Source organism: Acartia tonsa, chromosome 14 (assembly GCF_053477335.1).
Source record: "Acartia tonsa isolate MP-2025a chromosome 14, ASM5347733v1, whole genome shotgun sequence".
Lineage (NCBI taxonomy): Eukaryota > Metazoa > Arthropoda > Copepoda > Calanoida > Acartiidae > Acartia > Acartia tonsa.
In genome coordinates, this window is record NC_137273.1 from 5,271,731 (window position 1) to 5,292,117 (window position 20,387).

The 20,387-nt window shown below is 32.3% G+C and overlaps 2 protein-coding genes across 2 annotated transcripts in view; both read right to left on the minus strand.

Moving 5' to 3' along the window:
• LOC145306433 (uncharacterized) overlaps window positions 1-12,634 on the minus strand; it is a 28,733-nt gene extending 16,099 nt beyond the window's left edge. Inside the window, exons 1-8 of the mRNA XM_080148528.1 lie at window positions 12,577-12,634; window positions 11,794-11,818; window positions 4,288-4,419; window positions 2,944-2,975; window positions 2,445-2,485; window positions 1,923-2,034; window positions 1,299-1,423; window positions 109-268 (exon numbers count right to left, since the gene is read on the minus strand). Of these exons, the coding sequence (XP_080004654.1) occupies window positions 109-268; window positions 1,299-1,423; window positions 1,923-2,034; window positions 2,445-2,485; window positions 2,944-2,975; window positions 4,288-4,419; window positions 11,794-11,818; window positions 12,577-12,609 (660 nt within the window). The 5' untranslated portion in view covers window positions 12,610-12,634. The remainder of the gene's footprint in view (window positions 1-108; window positions 269-1,298; window positions 1,424-1,922; window positions 2,035-2,444; window positions 2,486-2,943; window positions 2,976-4,287; window positions 4,420-11,793; window positions 11,819-12,576) is intronic.
• Window positions 12,635-14,809: 2,175 nt separating this feature from the next.
• On the minus strand, window positions 14,810-20,028 carry LOC145306580 (uncharacterized). Its single transcript, XM_080148784.1, has 4 exons — window positions 19,841-20,028; window positions 18,842-18,995; window positions 16,258-16,411; window positions 14,810-15,240 (listed from the first exon to the last, which is right to left on the minus strand). The coding sequence occupies exons 1-4, from the start codon at window positions 19,877-19,879 to the stop codon at window positions 15,039-15,041; spliced, it is 549 nt and encodes a 182-aa protein (XP_080004910.1). The 5' UTR covers window positions 19,880-20,028; the 3' UTR covers window positions 14,810-15,038.
• Window positions 20,029-20,387: the final 359 nt, after the last annotated feature.

A 20,387-nucleotide genomic window follows, 5' to 3' on the forward strand; every position in this document is an offset into this window, starting at 1 on the left:
AAAAATTGCAAAATTGATAGGTAATTTTAGAAAGACATAACGAAATATTTTGAGGTTTTGGATTTTGATTCCCTAAACAATCAATACCTAACTTCAAATTTACTGTGCCTTGTGATCATGATCTATATGATCCTCATGAGTATGATCATGAGCATTATGATCATGACTGGAGTGATCATGGGCTGAATCATGATTGTGACCATGGTTGCTGTCATCATGATCACCAGGAAGAGAATTGGTTCTGTTAGGAGTCTCAGAAGGATATTTACTGCATATAGTTATGAACTCATTTTTATTAAATTAAAAGGGATAATTCTATGAGCGATATATATCAAGTTTGGTATAAGAAACAAGAACGGATGTAGAATACGTGTATAATGTAACATGCAAAGGGGTAGTTTCACGAAATGCATTTGAACTTAATTTAATGAACCGCATATTTTTTGCTAGTTAATGGGTTAAACTATATTCACATGGCATATATTTGAAAGAATTTCAATTTTCTACCACGTAGTCTTGATATTTTAAAAACTACGTGGTTTAAAATTAAAATTTCTTACAATTATATGCCATATAAATGCAGTTTAACCAATTAACCAGGAAAAAAATATGCGGTTCACTAAATTAAGTAAAAATGCATTTCGTGAAACTACCCCTTTTATCGTCATTTTAGGTTGCTGATATAATCCTCAGATATTGGTCATTACGTTCATCTGTGTGGCCAGGGGGAGAGGATGGGATAAAGACATATGGGTGTGATTGGGGAAATTGTTATATTAGTCAGCTGGGAGAAACATTTTATCAGGGTATGCGAGAATCTCTCACAATATTCATGTATTATATATCCATTGAAATAATGAACATCAAATAACATTTATATTAGCTTTTCAAATGCATCGCAGGTAAACTTTCCCCTAAATTTAGAAAATTTAAACTGTTTATGACTTACAGAGGGGGGGGGGGAGCATTGGGCTTTGGGTACTTTCATCAAGTAGGGATTGGCTAGTTTAAAACTATTTCCGTTCCAACTTTTATCCAACAATTTATTTTACAGTATCGGTAATTTTGATAACATTCATTGGGCAAGTATATTAATTTATCGTTCATGATCTTATCCCTTAAGATCCCTTTGAAAATTAAAATAATAGGGTATGTCTTTCAGATTAATATTCACATTAGAGGTATTGTTTCGAAAGGAAGGCAAGAAAAAAAGCATAAAACCACCTAAGTACACATATTAGATATCCAAACATGGTAATTTTATCTTAGAAATATTATTAATCTTAATGAGCGCATTCCTATTGCCATGACTATGGTCAACATTGCTATGATGGTCATCATCCATAAGGTCATTAACTTGCTCAACAAAATCTTTAGAGTCATCACTGCTGTCAAGAAGATCACTGAAAGCAACACCAATATCCTAAATCAATAAATGCATGTATAAACATACTGAAGAGTAGGATGTGTAGGTATAATATGTATGTTCTGTAAGATCAATAGTTTCTCAACTTTTTGAGTGAATTTTATATTGGTCCAAGGCTATTGTTTTTTTAAAATATTTGAATTTTTACGGTCAACTCATATCGCTATACATAGTAGTATATGCACATATGTACTACTACCTGCTTCGCCCCTAGACTCTAGGAGACAAAGGGGAAGTGTCAAAACATAGGCATTTAAAAGATTCCCAAAAAAGCACAACCTAATCAGACTAGCCTTTTTCGAGATCTTATGCTTCAGACTGAAAAAACCTTACTGCTTTATATTATAGGATTGTTTAGTTTGGCATGTGCAGCAATGTTAGCGGTCAAAATGTTGGTCAATATTTCAAAGTGTTTATTTGTTTGATTGGAATTAAATAGAAAATTTGTTAGAAACTATATTTTTTATTTCCTTTAAGTTAATAAACATTTGCATACCTTGGCAAAAACATTGATTGAATCCTCAACAACTGCCAGACTCTCTGTGTGGGTTAGTTCATCATAAATATGAAAACCATCATCATCCTTTTCATGGTCGTCATGGCCAAAACTAAATCACAAGTATTAATGATTATAAACAAAATTAGCAAGGTTTTATAAGCTTTTACTTTTACTTTTTGCATTTCAGAGTTATTTGCTTTTTTAGATGTGGGGGGGGGGGAAGAATTCCCGCAATTTCCCATTGTGTTGTTTAAAAGGAATATTCCATGAAAAGTAGAGCCCAATAGGCCTATTAGTTAGTAGGATCTTGATCGAGCTTCAACAAAACAGATTTCAAATATTTGAGGAGTGTTTGGATAGAATCTAATATTTTTTTTTTATAAATTGTGTTTGTTTGGGTTTTCGGTGGGGGGGAGCATTAGGCTTTCTTCCGACTCTTATGATGATTATTTGAAAGAAAGTTCTGGTTTAAATTTTACATTTGTTAACGTTTTTGACTTTTTAATACTAAAGCTTCACCTTTTTGTTGTGATTTGTTCTTGTGTTACTTTTGTTTTCTCCTGAAAAAATGTAAAAATATTTTGAGCTTCATGACAAAAAAAACTTTTTATCCTATAAAAAGTAGTCTTACGCGGGGATCTGAAGGACAAAACCAATGACCGATATAGTTATGATGATTAACAAAATTACCCCTTCTGTAGATTAAATCAGTTAAAAAACGTTTAGACACTCAACTCAGTTAACCCAAAGTCCCCAAAGTCGTTAAGCGAGCGAATAAAAAAAATAACATAAATCTTTGGTGACTTGTGTAATAACCAGCCTATTGCTTCCTCCCTCCTGTGTATTATATCTATATGAGCAATTAATCTAATCCAATGAAAACCCACAAAGATATGTTTCTTGGAGACCATTATTTTTGAGGTCCTAGAGGCCATACAGGTTACTATAAAACATAGATCTGTAGAATTTGGTAATAACTGATATGCATTAAAATAAAATAAATTAAATGATAACAAACCTGAGTTGAAATTCTGATTGGTTCACTCTTTCCTTAAAAACATACATTTTATAATCCTTTAATAAAAGCAGAGATGGAAAAAAAACAGTTTTTTTTTTAAAAAAAGAACAAACCAGTTTGGTTTTTTGGTTTAAACCGTTTTTTTATATATGTAAAAACTTGTTTTTTTTTTTAATAATATCCTAATTATAGGCCTACCCCCCCCCCTCTTTTTTCACCCCCCCCCCTCTTTTTTCACCCCCTTCCCCTTTTTCTCACCTCCGAAACGGGGGGTGCCAAAATCTGCTCAAAAGGACCCAAAAAAGGGCAGCCCAAAACCGCCCGCCCGATTTGACAACCCTGGCTGACAGTTATTTACTGTATTAATTACGTTATGAAAAGATATAACTGGAAAGATAGGCCTTTGTATAAATATTTAAAAACAAGGATGACAACATCCATAAAAGCGAAGCACTGAAACGGTAGGACAAACGGACTTTAACACTTGTATAGTGTTAGAACTTAATTATCATAATATAAATTTATAAGAGTCAAAGCAAAATTGTAAGTAAATTTGTTGTAAAACTGCTTGATACAGGATAATTTTTATGGACATACTTACATTTTTAGGGCTTGATTATAGAGTTGCTTCGCTTATTACATTATACTTTGTTGTCCCAGGAATCAATATACCAAAAATCAGATCAATCCGATGATTTGATCACATAAAAATTTGTTGTTAAAAAAGTAAAAAAATCAACATGTTTAAAATGGACGTACGGACATTTTGGTAATGATTATAGAGTTGCTACGCTTTCTAAATCGTACCTAACTACTAAAGGAATCACTATGCAAAATTTGAAATCGATAGGACAATTCTAACATGCCTAAATTAACGGAAAAAGCTATCCGTTACGGACGTACGGACGGACGGACCGACCCTAATTATAGAAAAGCTTCGCTTTTAAAAAACATTTAAACCATTCCACCTTACTTTTTTTGTTTTTTTTTAAGCTTGTTTTTTTTTTTGGTTTAAACCACTTGATTTAAACCACGTGATTTTTTTATGCCATCTCTGAATAAAAGTAATATGTTGTCTATAACACCCTTTGTACCAAAGGATTTCGCTAACCGCTGAACCTATATCATTCTGCTTTACAATGTAGCTTATCATAGGTCCTAGGAAGGTTTTATAACTATTTGAGAAATAAATGACCACACCCCTTAAAAAAATATTTTACTAATTCGGAGAAGCTCATATTAAATTAAAATTGCAAATGGTTGGGGTCTCCCCATCCCCCTCCTCAACTCAAGTGCCCCTAGAGGCCTCTAGGGATGTATCACTAGTTTATATAAATTGTATGCCTTGCGCGGTGGTTGGATATAGTAAAACAGTACAAATTGTACAGTAGATGGTTAGGATTGACACCAGTCTGTGTTTGTGGCGGGGTGAACAGGCATCCCACAGTAGGACAATCATCTTACTAATAACATAAGCTAAATATATGAATAGTCTGTGTTTATGGCGGGGTGAACAGGCATCCCACAGCAGGACAATCATCTTACTAATAACATAAGCTAAATAAAGAAACAGTCATTTACCCTCCTAAGAGAAATCGTCCATAAAAAAAATTACATCACCCCAAAATTTTATTTTTATTTTTTATTTCTGTATTTTAAAAAATTGGTTGTGTGAAATCAATAAACTAAATCAAGGAATAGTTTTTTATCGCATCATATTTATAGACAGCTTTCCGCGGAGAGTAAATGAAAAATCGGCTTTAATCTAGTAGATAATGATCAGCTACGAAGCCATGATGGAAAACAATATTGTTTCCAACTGTTAATCCTAATATTTAGTACATTTTATTCAAACAAGGATGACAACATCCATAAAAGCGAAGCTCTGAAACGATATGACAGACGAACATTAACTTTTGTTGAGTGTCAGAACTGAATATACAAAATATGAAAATAAAAGGTTTGACAAAATTATACGTAAATTTGTTGCAAAACTTCTTAAATACAGAATTCTGTTTAAGGACATACTGACATTTTTAATACTTGATTATAGAGATGCTTCGCTCATAATATTGAACCTTATTGTAATAGGAATCAGTAATAAAAAAATCAGATCAATCGGGTAATTTGAACACATAAACAATTGTTATTAAAAAAGGAAAAAAATCAACATGTTAAAAATGGACGTACGGACATTCTGGTAACGATTATAGAGTTGCTGCGCTTTCTAAATTGTACCTAACTACTACAAATAAAGGTACTAAGAAAGAGAGGGAATGTCTGATTGAGCCAATAGGAGAATCGCATCGGAATTTACATTGGATCTCATTGGTTGAAATTATGTACACATTTTCCTACGAAGGCATGTTTTTTTTCATTTCATACATACATAAAAGTCAGCTGTTAACAGTATATTTTCTTAGTAGAAAGCTTTGCGGAATCAGAATTAATTGCCCAAAAATTTCGTTTACAATTTGAAAGCTTGAAACAAAGTTGGATTCTTAAAAAAAAAAGTTAGGCAAAATTATTTTTGTGAAAAATCCTCCAAAATCGAATAAAAAAATTTACAAAAATGAAATAAAATCTTAAGAGGGTTATTAACATATGATTTTGTTTAATTTTTGTAGATTTTTAATGTGCTTTTGGATGATTTTTCACAAAAATAATTTTGCCTCACTATCGAATAGCGAGTCTATCATTTTTTAAGAATCCACATCAGCTTGAGTCAAAAGTAAACAATACTTTTGTCTGCTAGGAATGTTCTCTCTTAGATTTGACGAAAAAAGGGTTCAGAATATTCTTCTACTCTTCTATTTCTATTCTACTACAGGAATAACCCTACAAAGTTTGAAATCGATAGGACAATTCTAACATGCCTAAATTAACGAAAAAAAGGTTTCCGTTACGGACGTACGGACGGACCGACCCTAAGGGGGTTTTTTTTAATGCAACCATCTCGTAATCAATGTATAAATGGCACTTAAAATTCGAATTTTGATCTGAAATTTTGCATGAGTAATTCTTGGTAGGTCTATTTTCCCTAAATCGAACAAAAAGTTGAAAAAGTAACAGCTAGCGGCTCAGCCGTTTAGTCGCTTTTTGGCTATTTTTAGGGCAAATCTGTCATAAATTACGTAGAAATCAACTTTTTGAAACATATTTTTGCTTTAAATCATGTGAAATAATACAAAAAAAAACATTTTTTAGATTTCTAGTACCAGCAACTACCGGCTAGAACCGTTTGAAAAAGTTTTGGAGGGGAAAAATAGCATTATGTGGAGAGAGGTTTCGTGATGGATTTCCCTTGAAAATACCCAACAAATGGATACACGGCTGAGCCCCCAGCCGTTAGCCGCTACTTTTCCAACTTTTTGTTCGATTTAGGGAAAATAGACCTACCAAGGATTACTCATGCAACATTTCAGATCAAAATTCGAATTCTAAGTGCCATTTATACATGGATTACGAGATGGTTGCATTAAACCCCCCCCCCCTTATAGAAAAGCTCCGCTTTTAAAAATGAGGGAATAGGGTTCGTTCAGTGCAATTTGAGGAAAAACACCCTAAGCTTACCTAAAAAAAAAACGTTGCGCGTGTTAAAAATCAATTTTAAAAGTATCCATAAATATAACTACGATTTGGTTAAAAAATACATAAAGGCACTAAAAAAACACATATTAAAAACTCATTTAAATCATTTTTACATGGTGAAAGCTTTAAAAAAAACATGTACCGCGTGATAAAAATCAATTCATATAATTAACAATTAAGATAAATTAAAAACAAAATCATCAAAAAGAGATTAATTTAAAAGGTGTCCATATGAAATATGAATACGATTTTGTTAAAAAATACATATAGGCACATTAGAAAAACACTTCTTAATAAATCATTAAAATCTTTTTAAAAGCGAAGCTTTTCTATAATTAGGGTCGGTCCGTCCGTCCGTCCGTCCGTAACGAATAGCTTTTTTCGTTAATTTAGGCATGTTAGAATTGTCCTATCGATTTCAAAGGGATAGTTCTACGAAGTGTATTTAAAGAGTTAAGGTACTTAGAGTAGTGAACTTTTATATGTCTTAGTAGAATATATTAGGCATTGGATAGATATGATTATATGTTAAAGAATTTTTAACATTGACCAGGCCAAACTTTTTTTATTTGACAATATCTAAAAAAAGTTAAAGTGATTTGCCACATAAATTACATGAGAATGGTCTATTTTTTCCAAATATGTATAGCCAAAACACCAATATCAGAGAATCTTTTTCCACATATTTCACAAGAGTTATAAAAAAATTGAACAGGGGTTCCCCTTGGGACAAGTTACTTAAAAAACATAAAAAATAACGTCCGGTTCATTATAGGACAGGTTTTCTATAGATTCTTTTTTTTTTAAATGAAGAAAACCGTCCGGTTTACTTACAATATACACATTATCTCACGCGAAAATAACTAAAACCATATATATATATTTATATAAAAAGACCATTCTCATGTAATTTATGTTGCAAATCACTAACTTTTTTAGATATTGTCAAATAAAAAAAGTTCGGTCAGGTCAATGTTAAAATTCTTTATCACAATCATATCTATCAAATGCCTAATATATTCTACTAAGACATATAAAAAGATCACTACTCTAAGTACTATACTAAATATTTTATTGGTCATTCATTGTTGTTATGTGTATTTTGTTGTATAAAAAGTTTGAAGTTCTATTAACTAGTAAATGCTTTCTAAAGTTGTATTTATGACAAAAAAGTTTTTGCCATATATAACATGCATCGAAGTTGAAAATAAAAATGAAAACTCATTTTTTAAGGAAAATCCCTGGTCAAATCTTTTAATTTTAATCAATAACTTTATATTATGCACTACTACGTAATTTAAAATAGAAAAAACTTACAGTTCACTACTTTTTTTTAAATGCACTTCGTGAAACTATCCCTTTTGCATGGTGATTCTTTTAGCAGTTAGGTACGATTTAGAAAGCGTAGCAACTCTATAATCATTACCAAAATGTCCGTACGTCCATTTTAAACATGATGAGTTTTTTACTTTTTTAACATCAAATTTTTATGTGATCTAATTATCCGATTGATCTTATTTTTGGTATATTGATTCCTGGGACAACAAAGAACAATATTTTAAGCGAAGCAACTTTATAATCAAGTCCTAAAGATGTAAGTATGTCCATAAACATTATCCTGTATCAAGCAGTTTTTCAACAAATTTACTTACAATTTTGCTTCAAATCTTATACTTTTATATTCTGATTATTCAGTTCTGAAACTATACAAGTGTTAATGTCCGTTTGTCCTACAGTTTCAGAGCTTCGCTTTTATGGATGTTGTCATCCTTGTTTTTATGATAAATCCGGAATTCATGCAAAATTATTAGAAACAAAAATTTAGAAACCTACCTTTAATATCAGCTAAAAAATCTGTTTTTAAGTGTCATAAAAACATACGGACGGACACTCTAAGATAGGTATCTATGTTACTTAAATGCTCTAGTCACTTTTTTTTTCGTTAAACTATCCCTTTAACGAAAAAAAATCACATCTATTTACTAGAAATATTAATTACAAAATTCAACTGTTTATTTGTAAGTTTCTAAATGGACTAAATAGTACTCTAAGATGTTATATCTGATATTATACAGGGAGGGAGGGAACATTTAACTTGAAAAAAAATTGTTCAATCACTTTTGGAACTATTATTTTAATCTATAGAAATGGAAATTTTGTTTGTCATCATTGGAGATGTCACAAAAATTTTTCTCCATTGTTCTATATCCCTTAAGATCCCTGGATAAGATATATCTACCAGATGTGCTGAATTTTAATTTCCAAATGTGTACGCAGTTTCCGCGGTGTTTCCTCATCCTATCTCAATATTTACTACTAGCTAAAAAAGCTTAAAATTTCAAAAAAAAAAAAAAAAATTTGAAATTTAAAGTTTTGAATGTATTGTATAAATCGTTTATACGTTCAAAATTTTGAAAGATTGGAAGTTTGAAGCTTTTTAGCTAGTAGTAAATATTGAGATAGGATGAGGAAACACCGAGGAAACTGCGTACACAGTCGGCAACTCAAGTCAGCTGACCATCTACCAACCCTTGAGTATAGTACATCAATCAGGGATACGAAGATAGTTAATTCAAGTCAATTAATGCTCATTTAAAGGTGACAAGGATGACAACATCCGTAAAAGCGAAGCTCTAAAATTGAAAGATAAACGAACATTACAACTTGTAGAGTGTCAGAACTGAATAAGCAGATTATTAAAATTATAAACAAAATTATTGCTTTGTTTATACTTGTAAATTTGTTGCAAAACGGCATAAATACATAATACTATTTAAGGACATACTTACATTTTTAGGACTTAATTATAGAGGCTTATAACATTGTACCTTGTTGTAATAGGAATCAATATTCCATAAATCAGATGAATTGGATAATTCTAACATACAAAGATTTTATGTAAAAAAAGTAAAAAATCAACATGTTTAAATAGACATACGGACATTTTGGGATTAACTAAAGAGTTGCTACGCTTTCTAAATAGTACCTAACTACTACAGGAATCACCATGCAAAGTTTGAAATCGATAGGATGATTCTAACGAAAAGAACTAACTGTGACGGACGGACTGACCCTAATTATAGAAAAGCATATCCTTTTGTAGCTTGGAAACATTTAAGGGGATAATTAAGGAAAGAAATAAAATGCCTCTTTGTATGTATATTGGTCTGTAAAGATCTCGCTATCCTCTGGTCTGATTGGGTTCTCCTTTTCAGGGGAGCTTCTTATATGTTTTTAGCTATTTAGTGGAGGTAAGGTTAAAATTTCCCCTACAAGAATTTCTCTTGAAAATCATTTTTAAATCATGAAAACTTCATATAATATCAAACTCTTTGATGGGCAGTAATTTTTATCCCTATAATAAAGTAACAGGATTGTTGTTTTTCTATCTGTGTGTTTGTCTGTATGTTTGTACTAAAATATCTCGCTAACCGCTGAACCGACATGGTTCTCCTTAACAGGGTAGCTTCTAATAGGTCCCGTGAAGGTTTATAACTATTTTGGAGGAGGGAACCACCACCCTCCAAAGAGAAATCACAAAAAAATCGAAAAAAATTTAATATTCGTAGAGACTTGAACTCAACGTCAACATAGATAGGTAACGTAGAGACTTGAACGCAACATAGATAGGTAACGTACTTTTTTTAAACCAAACATTTAACGTGCTACTAGAGGCCTCTGGGGTCGAAGCTGCTAGTCCTATAATAAAGTAACAGGATTGTTGTTTGTCTATCTGTGTGTGTTTGTCTGTATGTTTGTACCAAAGGATCTCGCTAACCGCTGAACTTATATGGTTCTCCTTTTCAGGGTAGCTTCTCCTGGGAAGGTTAATTACTATTTTGGGGCTGGGTACCACCACCCACCCAAGAGAAATCTCCCCTAGAAAAAAATCCCCAAAAAATTTAAGTTAATACCAGCGAATATTTACATCAAAAAAAAAATATTTGTCCCTTAGTCTGATAAAGTTTGGTCATAAAAACCAGTTAAATCTAGATTTACCAGAACCACATATTTACCCATAAAATTATAATTTGATTTATTGTCACCATTTCAATACGAAATAACCTCTCATTCTTTTTTAAAATCAAAAGCTTTAAACAAACAGTTTGACCTTAAAAATAAGATTATATTTTTACTTTTTAAAAAGGTTATGTAAGGTTGAGATAGTTTTTTCTTATTCAAATCTTAAAGTAATAAAGTTTAAAAAACAAGGCACTTTTAACTACCTTGCATAAAAAAATATTTAGTATACAAAAAAAATGAAGAAAATATACCTTTTTTAAATAATTCACAAAAACAAATATTTTTTATTATTACCACAAGTACAATATTTGTCCAAATGACGAGAAAAATTCCAAATAATATTATTTATTCATGCTCCAACTTTGAGTGGCTACAAAGAGTGTTCTACGATAAATATCACAATTGCATTCCAGCCCGTTTTGAGTTCAAATATGCTGTAATTTCTGTATAAGATATAGTTCTATAACCAATTTCTAGACTTCGTACTACAGCTGATTAAATCAGATGTTATTGTCTTGTTTGTAAACAAATATATTTCTCAAGGATAAATGGATATGTAACGAAAAGATTATTATCTTCCCTCTAATAATAATAAAATTCAAAAAACGATCTTTTGGAAAATTTCAATTGTTGATTTCGTTTTATAAAAAAAAGATTAAAGAAATCTAAAACACAAAATTGATGACTCAAATAAACCTTCACAATCCCTCAACAAAAGATTTTTATTTAATAGAAAAATGTACAAAGAGTACTTAATTGTATTTAAAGAGCATACAAAGAGTTCTTTTAGTACGGAAAGACGTCGTATACCTCTGCTTCTGATTATCACATATTTCTTTTTTTTCTGAAAACTGACCATTCGCTCATTAATTGATTTTAATCCTTTTTTCTCGTATTCATTCGAATCTGATGGATAGGAACCGGTTCTCATCCATACGAAAAAACTATGTCTAGCATCGTATTTTATCCAGATTTCTACGAATATAAAAATGTACAAGCCGTATATAATACGATGCGAAAAATAACTATTCTTTCCTCAAAATTATTAAAATTTTGTCGGGCATTTACAATTAGTTGAAGAAAAGCTATGCCCGAGGACATCTATGGGGGGGGGGTTACTTTATACCATCTCCCTCCTCACTCCTCGACCTTAGAAAACCCTAATGTTAATCCTAATGATTAAAATATAAAAAGCTCTGACTTCATTGGTTATGCCTCTTAAAAATTTTCACCTACCTGAATCTTCCAAACTGAGTTGATCCTGAGCATAAACCATTCAACAAATATCTCATTATTATTATTTTCTTACTCCTTAGAGGCTTCAAGAGGCACTTGGGTTAAAGGGGAGGGAGAAGTCAAACCTCCACTTTTATAGTTTAAAAAGAAGTAGGAACAAAAGACTTCTTTTTTGGGGGGGAGGGGGGGGGACGTTTGATCCAAGGGCGCTAGCTGCCAAACGGCTGAATGTACAGATCATGCCCGCACACTGTTTTAAGCGGCATAAGAAGGCCTACAAATAATCTGGAATAGCCATATATGAATAATGCATAATTATCTCGCAGTGCAGAGAAATGCGCGAAAAAGACTTATTTTACGCGTTTTTTCTTCAGTGAAACTTTCCCTCATAAAAGGCAGATTCGTCGTATTTTTAAAAAGTCTTTTTATAGGTTATAGTGGGTTAGGTGATTGCCCCCTAGGTCAGGTAATTGGCACCCTATAAGGTGCGATGTTACGAAAGGGACTATACCTGAAGTGTCAAAATTTGTTCACGAGAAATTTAAATCATCAGAAGGGGTAATTTATGGCGCAAACATAATATCAAAGCTTTATAGTTTCTTGATTTTAAGCAATTAACGTTTTGAAATGTTAAAATTGGACAAAAATAAAGAATAAACAAATTATTATAATGTCTTTAACAATCAATGTTATGGCAGGTATAGTGTCTAAATCAATAACATACCAACACACCCAAATAACTTCTTTTTTTAAATTATATTTTATTGAATGGTTTTTCATTGCCTGTCCGTTACAGTGAATTAAACAGATTACCATATTATACACTTACAAAGCTTTAGCTTATACTAAACAGAATTAAAACCTTTTTTATTTACTTCTTTAATTAATTAATTGGAATACGCTCTTAGTTAGTGGTCAATGAGCGATTCATTTCATAGAAATTTTAGCACGCAATTAATTGTAGAATAGCTTTTCTGTAAGTCTTAAATGTTGGTTGGTTTTTATTTAGTTCAAAAGAATTTTAATAAATGTAGGAAACTGCGTTCAAATATAAGTTCTATGGTTTATGCAAAGGAAGAGGGAACATTAGGCTGTTTATTACACTAGTTTTATAATATCGTTTTCTTATTAGTTAAAGACATTTGGTGAGTTTTGATTGGTTGATTCATTAAGTTAGGTTATCAAACGTTTCAATTATCAGCATTGGGGATGTACATAAATTTATCGTTCATTGGCTTAACCCTTTTAGATCCCTTGGTTTATGAATATTTTTCAAAACAGTCATGGCTGATAGACTATTAACTTGTTGTTGTGTATGAGATTGCCTGAAATCTACGTCGACGTTTGTCCAATAATACGGAGATAACAAGAGAATATAGGGAGATATGTGCATATCTTTAAATGGCTATCTCAAATATCTCCAATTTTCCATCCATTCCGAAGATTTTTTATGTAAAATTAGGAGGTTTCACTCAAAGTGCCTAGTCGAGCAGGCGTAAACCCGACCCCTTATTTTAGAATAAATTCAAAATAAGGTAAGGGTGGCCGATAGTTTTTTGTGTATTATTTTAGATCAGGTTAAAGGGTATAGGAAAGCTCCGCATAGAATTAGGAACCCCGCAGGGGTTAGACATGCAATACCAAGACCTACTGTATGTTATTTTGTGTCTTTAAGTTTTAAGTTATCAGGACGATCCAAGGACCGGGTACTTCTGGCGCCAAGAATACCTATTAACGGCCATCCTAAGGTCAATATGCTGCTTTTAACTTTTTGTCATAAAAAAAAATTTAGAATATTAATGCATTTTCGAAAATTTACTCGGATTTTCCGCCATTACTTTTAGATCCTATGCTTTTTCTTGTATATTTTGGCAATTTCTGTACCTTTCACTCAGCTAATTCAATGCGTTGCATTTTGAATATTGTCATCCTTTTCAGGTTTTTTGTCAAGTGTAATATTGGATTCACATCCAAGTATTGTTTGGAAAAATCTTAATTGAAAGACTGTAAAGATTGATAGTTATATATTTGTTTGGCCTAACAATTTAAGAAAAAAATAAAACTTTTATTCTGGTCTTATTTAGATCTTGTCGTTTATTTGGGCATGTTAGAATTTACCTACCAATTTCAAACTTTGCGTGGTTTTCCAGTAACAGTTAGGTACGATTTAGAAAGCGAAGCAACATATAATTGTTACAAGAAAGACTAAAATTTCACATATAACAATCCCATTCATCTTATTTACAGAACAATGATTCCTAAGACAACATGGTACAATGTTAAGCTAAAAAAACTGTATGATCATTGATCAAGTCCTAAAAATGTAAGTATGTCCTTGAACATAAAATATATAAAATTTTGTTAATTCTTTAAATTTATACATATTGTGCTTATTATTTGGGACGAAGCCCAAAATACATAACTGTTGCACCACGTCGTCTTCCTGTGACGTCATAAAATGGGGGAGATTAGAGGAGAAGGGTGAAAAAAATTCCCTAAAAAAGAGATGGAGAATATGACGTCACAGGAAGACGACGTGGTGCAAAAGTTATGTATTTTGGGCTTAGTCTTATTTGGCACTGCAATTGTTGATGTTCGTTTGTCTTACCGTCTCATTTTAGAGCTTCGCTTTTATGGACATTGTCTGCCTTGTAGAAATATATTTAAGGAAATTGATCTTTTTTTCAAAAAATTTTTTACTTGTTGAATTAAGCTTAGACTTTAAGATGCTCTTTTATTATCTAATAGGTATATCATCAATAGTCAGCTATTGCGTCTGTTTAACAATCTTCTAATGTCAAAAGGTGTAAAACAATTTACGAAACAAGGATGATAACAATTCAACAAATATCCCCCCTCCCATTAGATAGGTTACTAAAATAGAAAAAGTTAGGCATTAAAATGGTAGACTTCTGTTAAATACATGGGCTAGGGACTTGGATACTGTGCTGTTCATATTTAGATCTGTTTTAATGGATGATGTCATTCTTGTTAAAAATTAAAATATTATAAATAATAAAAAATACAAATATTTTTTTCATAATAGATATATTTCAAGCTTTCTATAACAAAACAATTAAAAACTTAGACTTTGGACTAGAGATAGGTGGCAGTCATTTTTTTGACTGGAGGGCTGCACAACCTGACGACCTGTACCGCCACCAGAACAGGCATCAGAACCCAGGTATAATATACAATATATACAAAGATTCTAGAGAAAAAAAAGTAGCACAGCTACTCTGTATTCAGTTCTTGAGGACGGGACAGGTGGCGTACCTCTTCTGGCAGGCCACGGGGTTCCTGGAGAGGACGCCGAGCCTGACGGCCTCGTCGTACTTGGCCTTGCCGCTCTCGGGCAGGCTGGACTGGGTCTGGAACAACAGCAGGGAGGTGATCTCAGACTGGGTCAACAGCTCGACAGGGGTAGCAGCGATCTCGCACACGTATCTAAATATCAGAAAGTAGTAAGTTTTACTAGAGGCTAGGGACGAAAAAAATATTCATCTTTTTTAAAAAATAATATACTACTATATAAGTCTGGTAATAAGTCTCAGGGAGCTTAAGGGATAAGACAATGGTCAAAAAATACAATCCATTACAATCAAGGTTCATTGAAAGTTCCCAACGTTTTTCCCTCCCTCCTTGCTTAAATCCAATAAGATGAGCATTGTAGTTTAATAGTACATAGATTAACAATCAAAGATAATTATAGAAAAAAAATCATGAATGCTTTTTGGAATAGTTATATAGATTAAATAAGAATAAATATGCTCATAAGTAGCGCAGCAATAAGTTTTGACTTTAAAAAACCATGCCCTTAAAAGTGACCTTCAGAAAAATTTAAATCATCCATTTCACGTTTTGCTAATCTTTATCCTAATATTTTTTACTATGAATAAAAAAGTTTTTTTTAGTACTTTAGGAATATGTTTATAAATATGATTATATACGATTTTTTTATAAATTGGAAATCAAAGTGCTACATAAACTCTATAAAGTAAAAAATCTCAAATTTGCAAATAAGCTTTGTACTAATTTGCATTTTTTTAGCTTTGGGAATTTTATTGTAAATAGTCATGGATAGTTAAGGACAGGTCGTGGACTACAAAGTAATCACCCCTCTCCCAAATTCTTGAAATTATGTTTGAAATATAGGGATAGAAGTAAGGCTGTAGAATAAAATATCAGCTATTGACCACTCCCTGCCTGTTAAATAATGGCTCTCAACTTCTAGGAATTTCTTGATATGTAATTTAGAGGAATTGTATCGTTTCTTTTAAGAAATGTGACTTTAAACCATTCAAATTTTAGATTTAATTAAATTCGTATTTAATAACATGTTAGAAATGGTAACAGGCGCAACTCATTATTACCAAGTGCAGTTTTAGGACAAAAGTCGTGGAATTGAAGAGCATTGCGTAGTAATTTTAAATATTTTGCTTAGGCGAGCTAGTGCAAAATTACCTCTTTCCGCAGTCATTCTTGTCCATGGCGTTGATAGCATCAAAGATAAACTGTTCGCCGATCTGCTCATCGTCCACGACAGACCTCTTACCACGGCTGCCGGCCCTCAGGGCAACAGCGGCCAAAGCTCCTGCACCAGCGGCTAGTGCAACACCTAAAATAATTAAATAAATAAACGTGAATATTATGACAGGGAGACAATTCTAATAAAAGAATGGGTATAGAAAATAAGTGGATATATTACCAGGGGAAAATTTGTCGTAAATTTAGGTTGCTAATAAGGAACTCATTTATTGGTCAGTTCGTTCCTAGAAAAGAAGCGAAGGGGATGGGTTAAAATGGGTGGGTGGTACTATCGTTATTTTATCCCGCTGCAAGTTTCATTTCATTAGAGAACATGAAAATATAATGTGACATCCAAGTAATAATATATCCATTCATACAATTTTCAATTTTGTTTTGGCATTATGACAATAAAATATTATGATAATAAAATCATTGAAATAATCTTTTGTCGATAAAATGTCAGCCATGGTAACTTTTATTGCCTTGTAGTCGACAAAAATATGTTCATTTATTATTTTGTTTCAGTGCATGTTTATTTCTTTTTTGCTTGGGGAGGGAGGGGGAGAAAATTAAATGTTAAATCTATTCATTTGTGTACTAAAACCAACAGGAAAACTAACATGAACTATAGAGTAGCTTCTATACTAAAAATATAATTGGGAAATTGAAATTTTATGGTTGATAATTTTTTTGTTTTTTCTCTGAAATGCATTAAATGGATATATTATAAATTATGTCCTAAAATGCAGTTTCATGTGTTAACTTCTTAGGATAGTGAATATTATTTAGGAATAGTTATTTCTCGCATCGTATTATAAACGGCTTTCCGCGGATATAGAATGTACAATTATAAGATTAAAACTAGTTTTTTTAGCCCCGAGGTGCCGAAGGCACCGGCTAAAAAAACTGGTTTTAATCTTATGATTGTACATTTTTATATTCGTAGAAAGCTGGATATAATACGATGCTAGACACAGTTTTTTCGTACGGATGAGAACCGGTTCCTATCCACCGGATTCGAATTTTAAGATTTTAAGCTAAAGCGTTCCTATTTTAAAATAATTGCTGCTAAAGGGAAAGAGAAAGGTTGTGGTAGTCAATAGCATAAAACCGTCACGAATTATAAAAAGAAATTGTTAATTGTACAATCTGTTTTCGAGATATTTTGCTTCAGACAAAAAAAATCCTATATCTATAACTGTATACTAAATCAATTGAATAAGTTGTATTTGCAGGTTTTATGCTATTTTCCAAAAGTCTTGACAACCCAACTACGAAAAAGCAATGGTTTTCATTATCTGAAACGCTTGGCATTGGCTTATCAAATATATCAACTTTTTTCATGGTTAAATTTTGAAACAAAAGTTCATTTCAAGTAATTTTCTTGACAATTTTAAGAGCGAATCGTTCATTACTGAGTCTTATCTGTAAGTTTGTTTGTTGAACATAAAATTAGCGTGTGTTATTCGGACGTCACCGAAACTGTCCCAATTTTGTATAACTTTTGCGGAACAAGTTCCAATTACGTCGTATTTTTCTTTCCTGAAAAAGGGAGGGGGGGAAGAAAATCTCTTCAAAAGAGAAGGGGAAAACCCCCTTTTCTCCCATCTCTTTTTTCTTCCCCCCTTCCCTTTTTTTTCTTTCCCCCTTCTCTTTTTCGGGAAAGAAAAATATGACGTAATTGGAACTTGTTCCGCAAAAGTTATACAAAATTGGGACAGTTTCGGTGACGTCTTGAAAATATGATAGAAAGAGGGTTTTAGAAGGAAAAAATAAAAGCTTGTGTATATTTAAATTTTCTCGCTAGAAGCGATGCTTTTCTTATTTTTGGCGTCGTTCTGTCGGTGCATTTGTAATTAATCATTAATTTAGACATGATATAATTTTCCCATTAATTTACATCTTTAATTTTTTTCCATAAGACGATTGGGCCATGTTATGCATCTTGTATTTTAGCAATTTGCTTCATACGATTTGTCTCGCTTTTATGGATGTTTTCTATCTCACTTTATATCTTTTTAGAGCAATTAACTTTTACTAATTGCAGTTTTAACAAAATAATTACATTCTAAAATTCTAAACTATCTATTTTTTTGTTTAAATTGTATTACATGCATTCTGGATGTGATAAAAAAGGACAATTGTATTTATTATATTAATTTGAAATAACAAAAGAACTGGTTTGCAGGAATTTTCAACAGAATAATGTATTAATTGCTGTCCTAATATTGTAAATCTGCCATTTAACAAGAGAAGTGTAGTATTTTTTACAGATATACTTTGAAATAATAGTGGATGCGTCCCTAGCATCTAGGAGCTTTGTATTCGAAACTTGACAAAAAAAAGCCTGACTTAAATCTTAGATTAAATACTAACTACTAGGAAGCTTTCTTAAAATGGAGGACTTGATCAGTTCAGTAGTTATCAAACAAAAACTTACAACTGTATTTAATAGAAATATATGGTATACTTTTGAATCTTGTAGATTAAGGTTCAAAACCATGCAAAAAATACTAACCTCCAAGACCGGCGGCAAGAGCAGTGCCGGAGGCCAGACCAGTAATGGCCAGGCCAGAGGCGGCGGTACCGGTGGTTGCTCCACCCAGGGTGATGAAGGGGAAACCAACACCGGTGGTTGTGCCCAAGCTGATGGTGGAGAGGACAGCGGGGACCTGCAAAAATAGCGGGAAAAATAAATATTTAAGCTGCCCTGTTGGCGGGAAATATTATGGACGCAAATATGTGGCGAAAATTTTTTCGAAGATTTCGTTGTAAAATTACATTGTTATATTGTAATACTTTGCAAAATTATCTGATAATCTTAAAATAATAAGATATGTATTTTTAATTGTCAAATATTTTGAGCTCTTATTAATTTACAAGTGTAAAACATAGAATGTAGTATGATACTGCGCCCAAAGCATCTAGGGGAGGTAAAATAGCAAAATTGCCAAACGCTTAGGAGAAAATTACCCTAAACAAACAAAAAAAAAACCTTACTGCTTGATATAATGATAAAAGGTAAAGGTAAAAGATGATTGGAATCCTGAAAACGTTTATGCTGTTATTATATCAATATTAGACAATAGGCTATCAAATTCTTACACTAGCCTTTAGGGGTTATGGTTTCCTAATCATACATTCTCATTAGTATATATAAGAGAATCATAACTCATTGGCTATCCTCGGCATTTTTAAAGGTTTAAGAATGAAACTATTGCTACTTATATATAATGCCATAATTGTCGACATAATGACAACATTGCGCCATAAATCTCAACAGAGCAAAGAATAGTTATCGCATTATATTATAGACATTTTTCTGCAGATATTAAAATAAAAAAATTATAAGATTGAAACTAGTTTTGTTAGCCCCGAGATGACGAAGGTCAGGGCTAACAAAGTGGTATTAATTTCATGATTTGTAAAAAAAAAAGATCAGTATGGCTGAGAACCGGTTCTAATCCAACGGATATCAATCGGCTTCGAAGCCATACGGATATAAAATGATACTTACGGCAATAGCCAGAGTAGCAACAGCGATGAAAGCCTTCATTTTTGTAGGTTTTGATATGGGGGAAACTGACCAAGTTTAAAATAAAACTTCTGTCGTAAGAATTCGCAGCTAGCTCAAACAAGCTCCAACGATGGATTGACGCTTCTAACTTTTGCGTCAGTTTAAATAGTTGACGCAAATAAAATAACTGCCTACCCTAAAACACCCTGACGCACCTGCCCCACCCCCTCAAATGTACGACCCACTACTCGTGTAAGAGAGTGCGTAAAATAATAATCTATTTTTGCTGCATCATTTTACGACATCAGGAGTGTAAGGATCCAAAAATTGGATGTAGTACGATAAACTAACATATAAGTCATCATTGGTCCCTCTAAATGATGTGGAATAATCAAGATGAAATCATAGAAAGTCAGATTTTACGCGAGTTTTCACAAGACGTGTACTACCCGTACATTATTAGTTCTTGGCTGTTCCAGATTTTATGAAGGACAAGGTTTTGCTTGCTATGTTTAAAATTCTCAGCATGACTAAGATAGACAGACGT

What these genes read in the sequence shown, in the direction of transcription:
- LOC145306580 (XM_080148784.1), bottom strand. Translation starts at nt 19,879, where the DNA reads ATGAAGGCTTTCATCGCTGTTGCTACTCTGGCTATTGCC. An exon ending in TTGCTACTCTGGCTATTGCC is followed by an intron (nt 18,996 to 19,840) that starts GTAAGTATCATT and finishes CTATTTTTGCAG; the next exon opens with GTCCCCGCTGTCCTCTCCAC. An exon ending in AAGAATGACTGCGGAAAGAG is followed by an intron (nt 15,241 to 16,257) that starts GTAATTTTGCAC and finishes TCTGATATTTAG; the next exon opens with ATACGTGTGCGAGATCGCTG.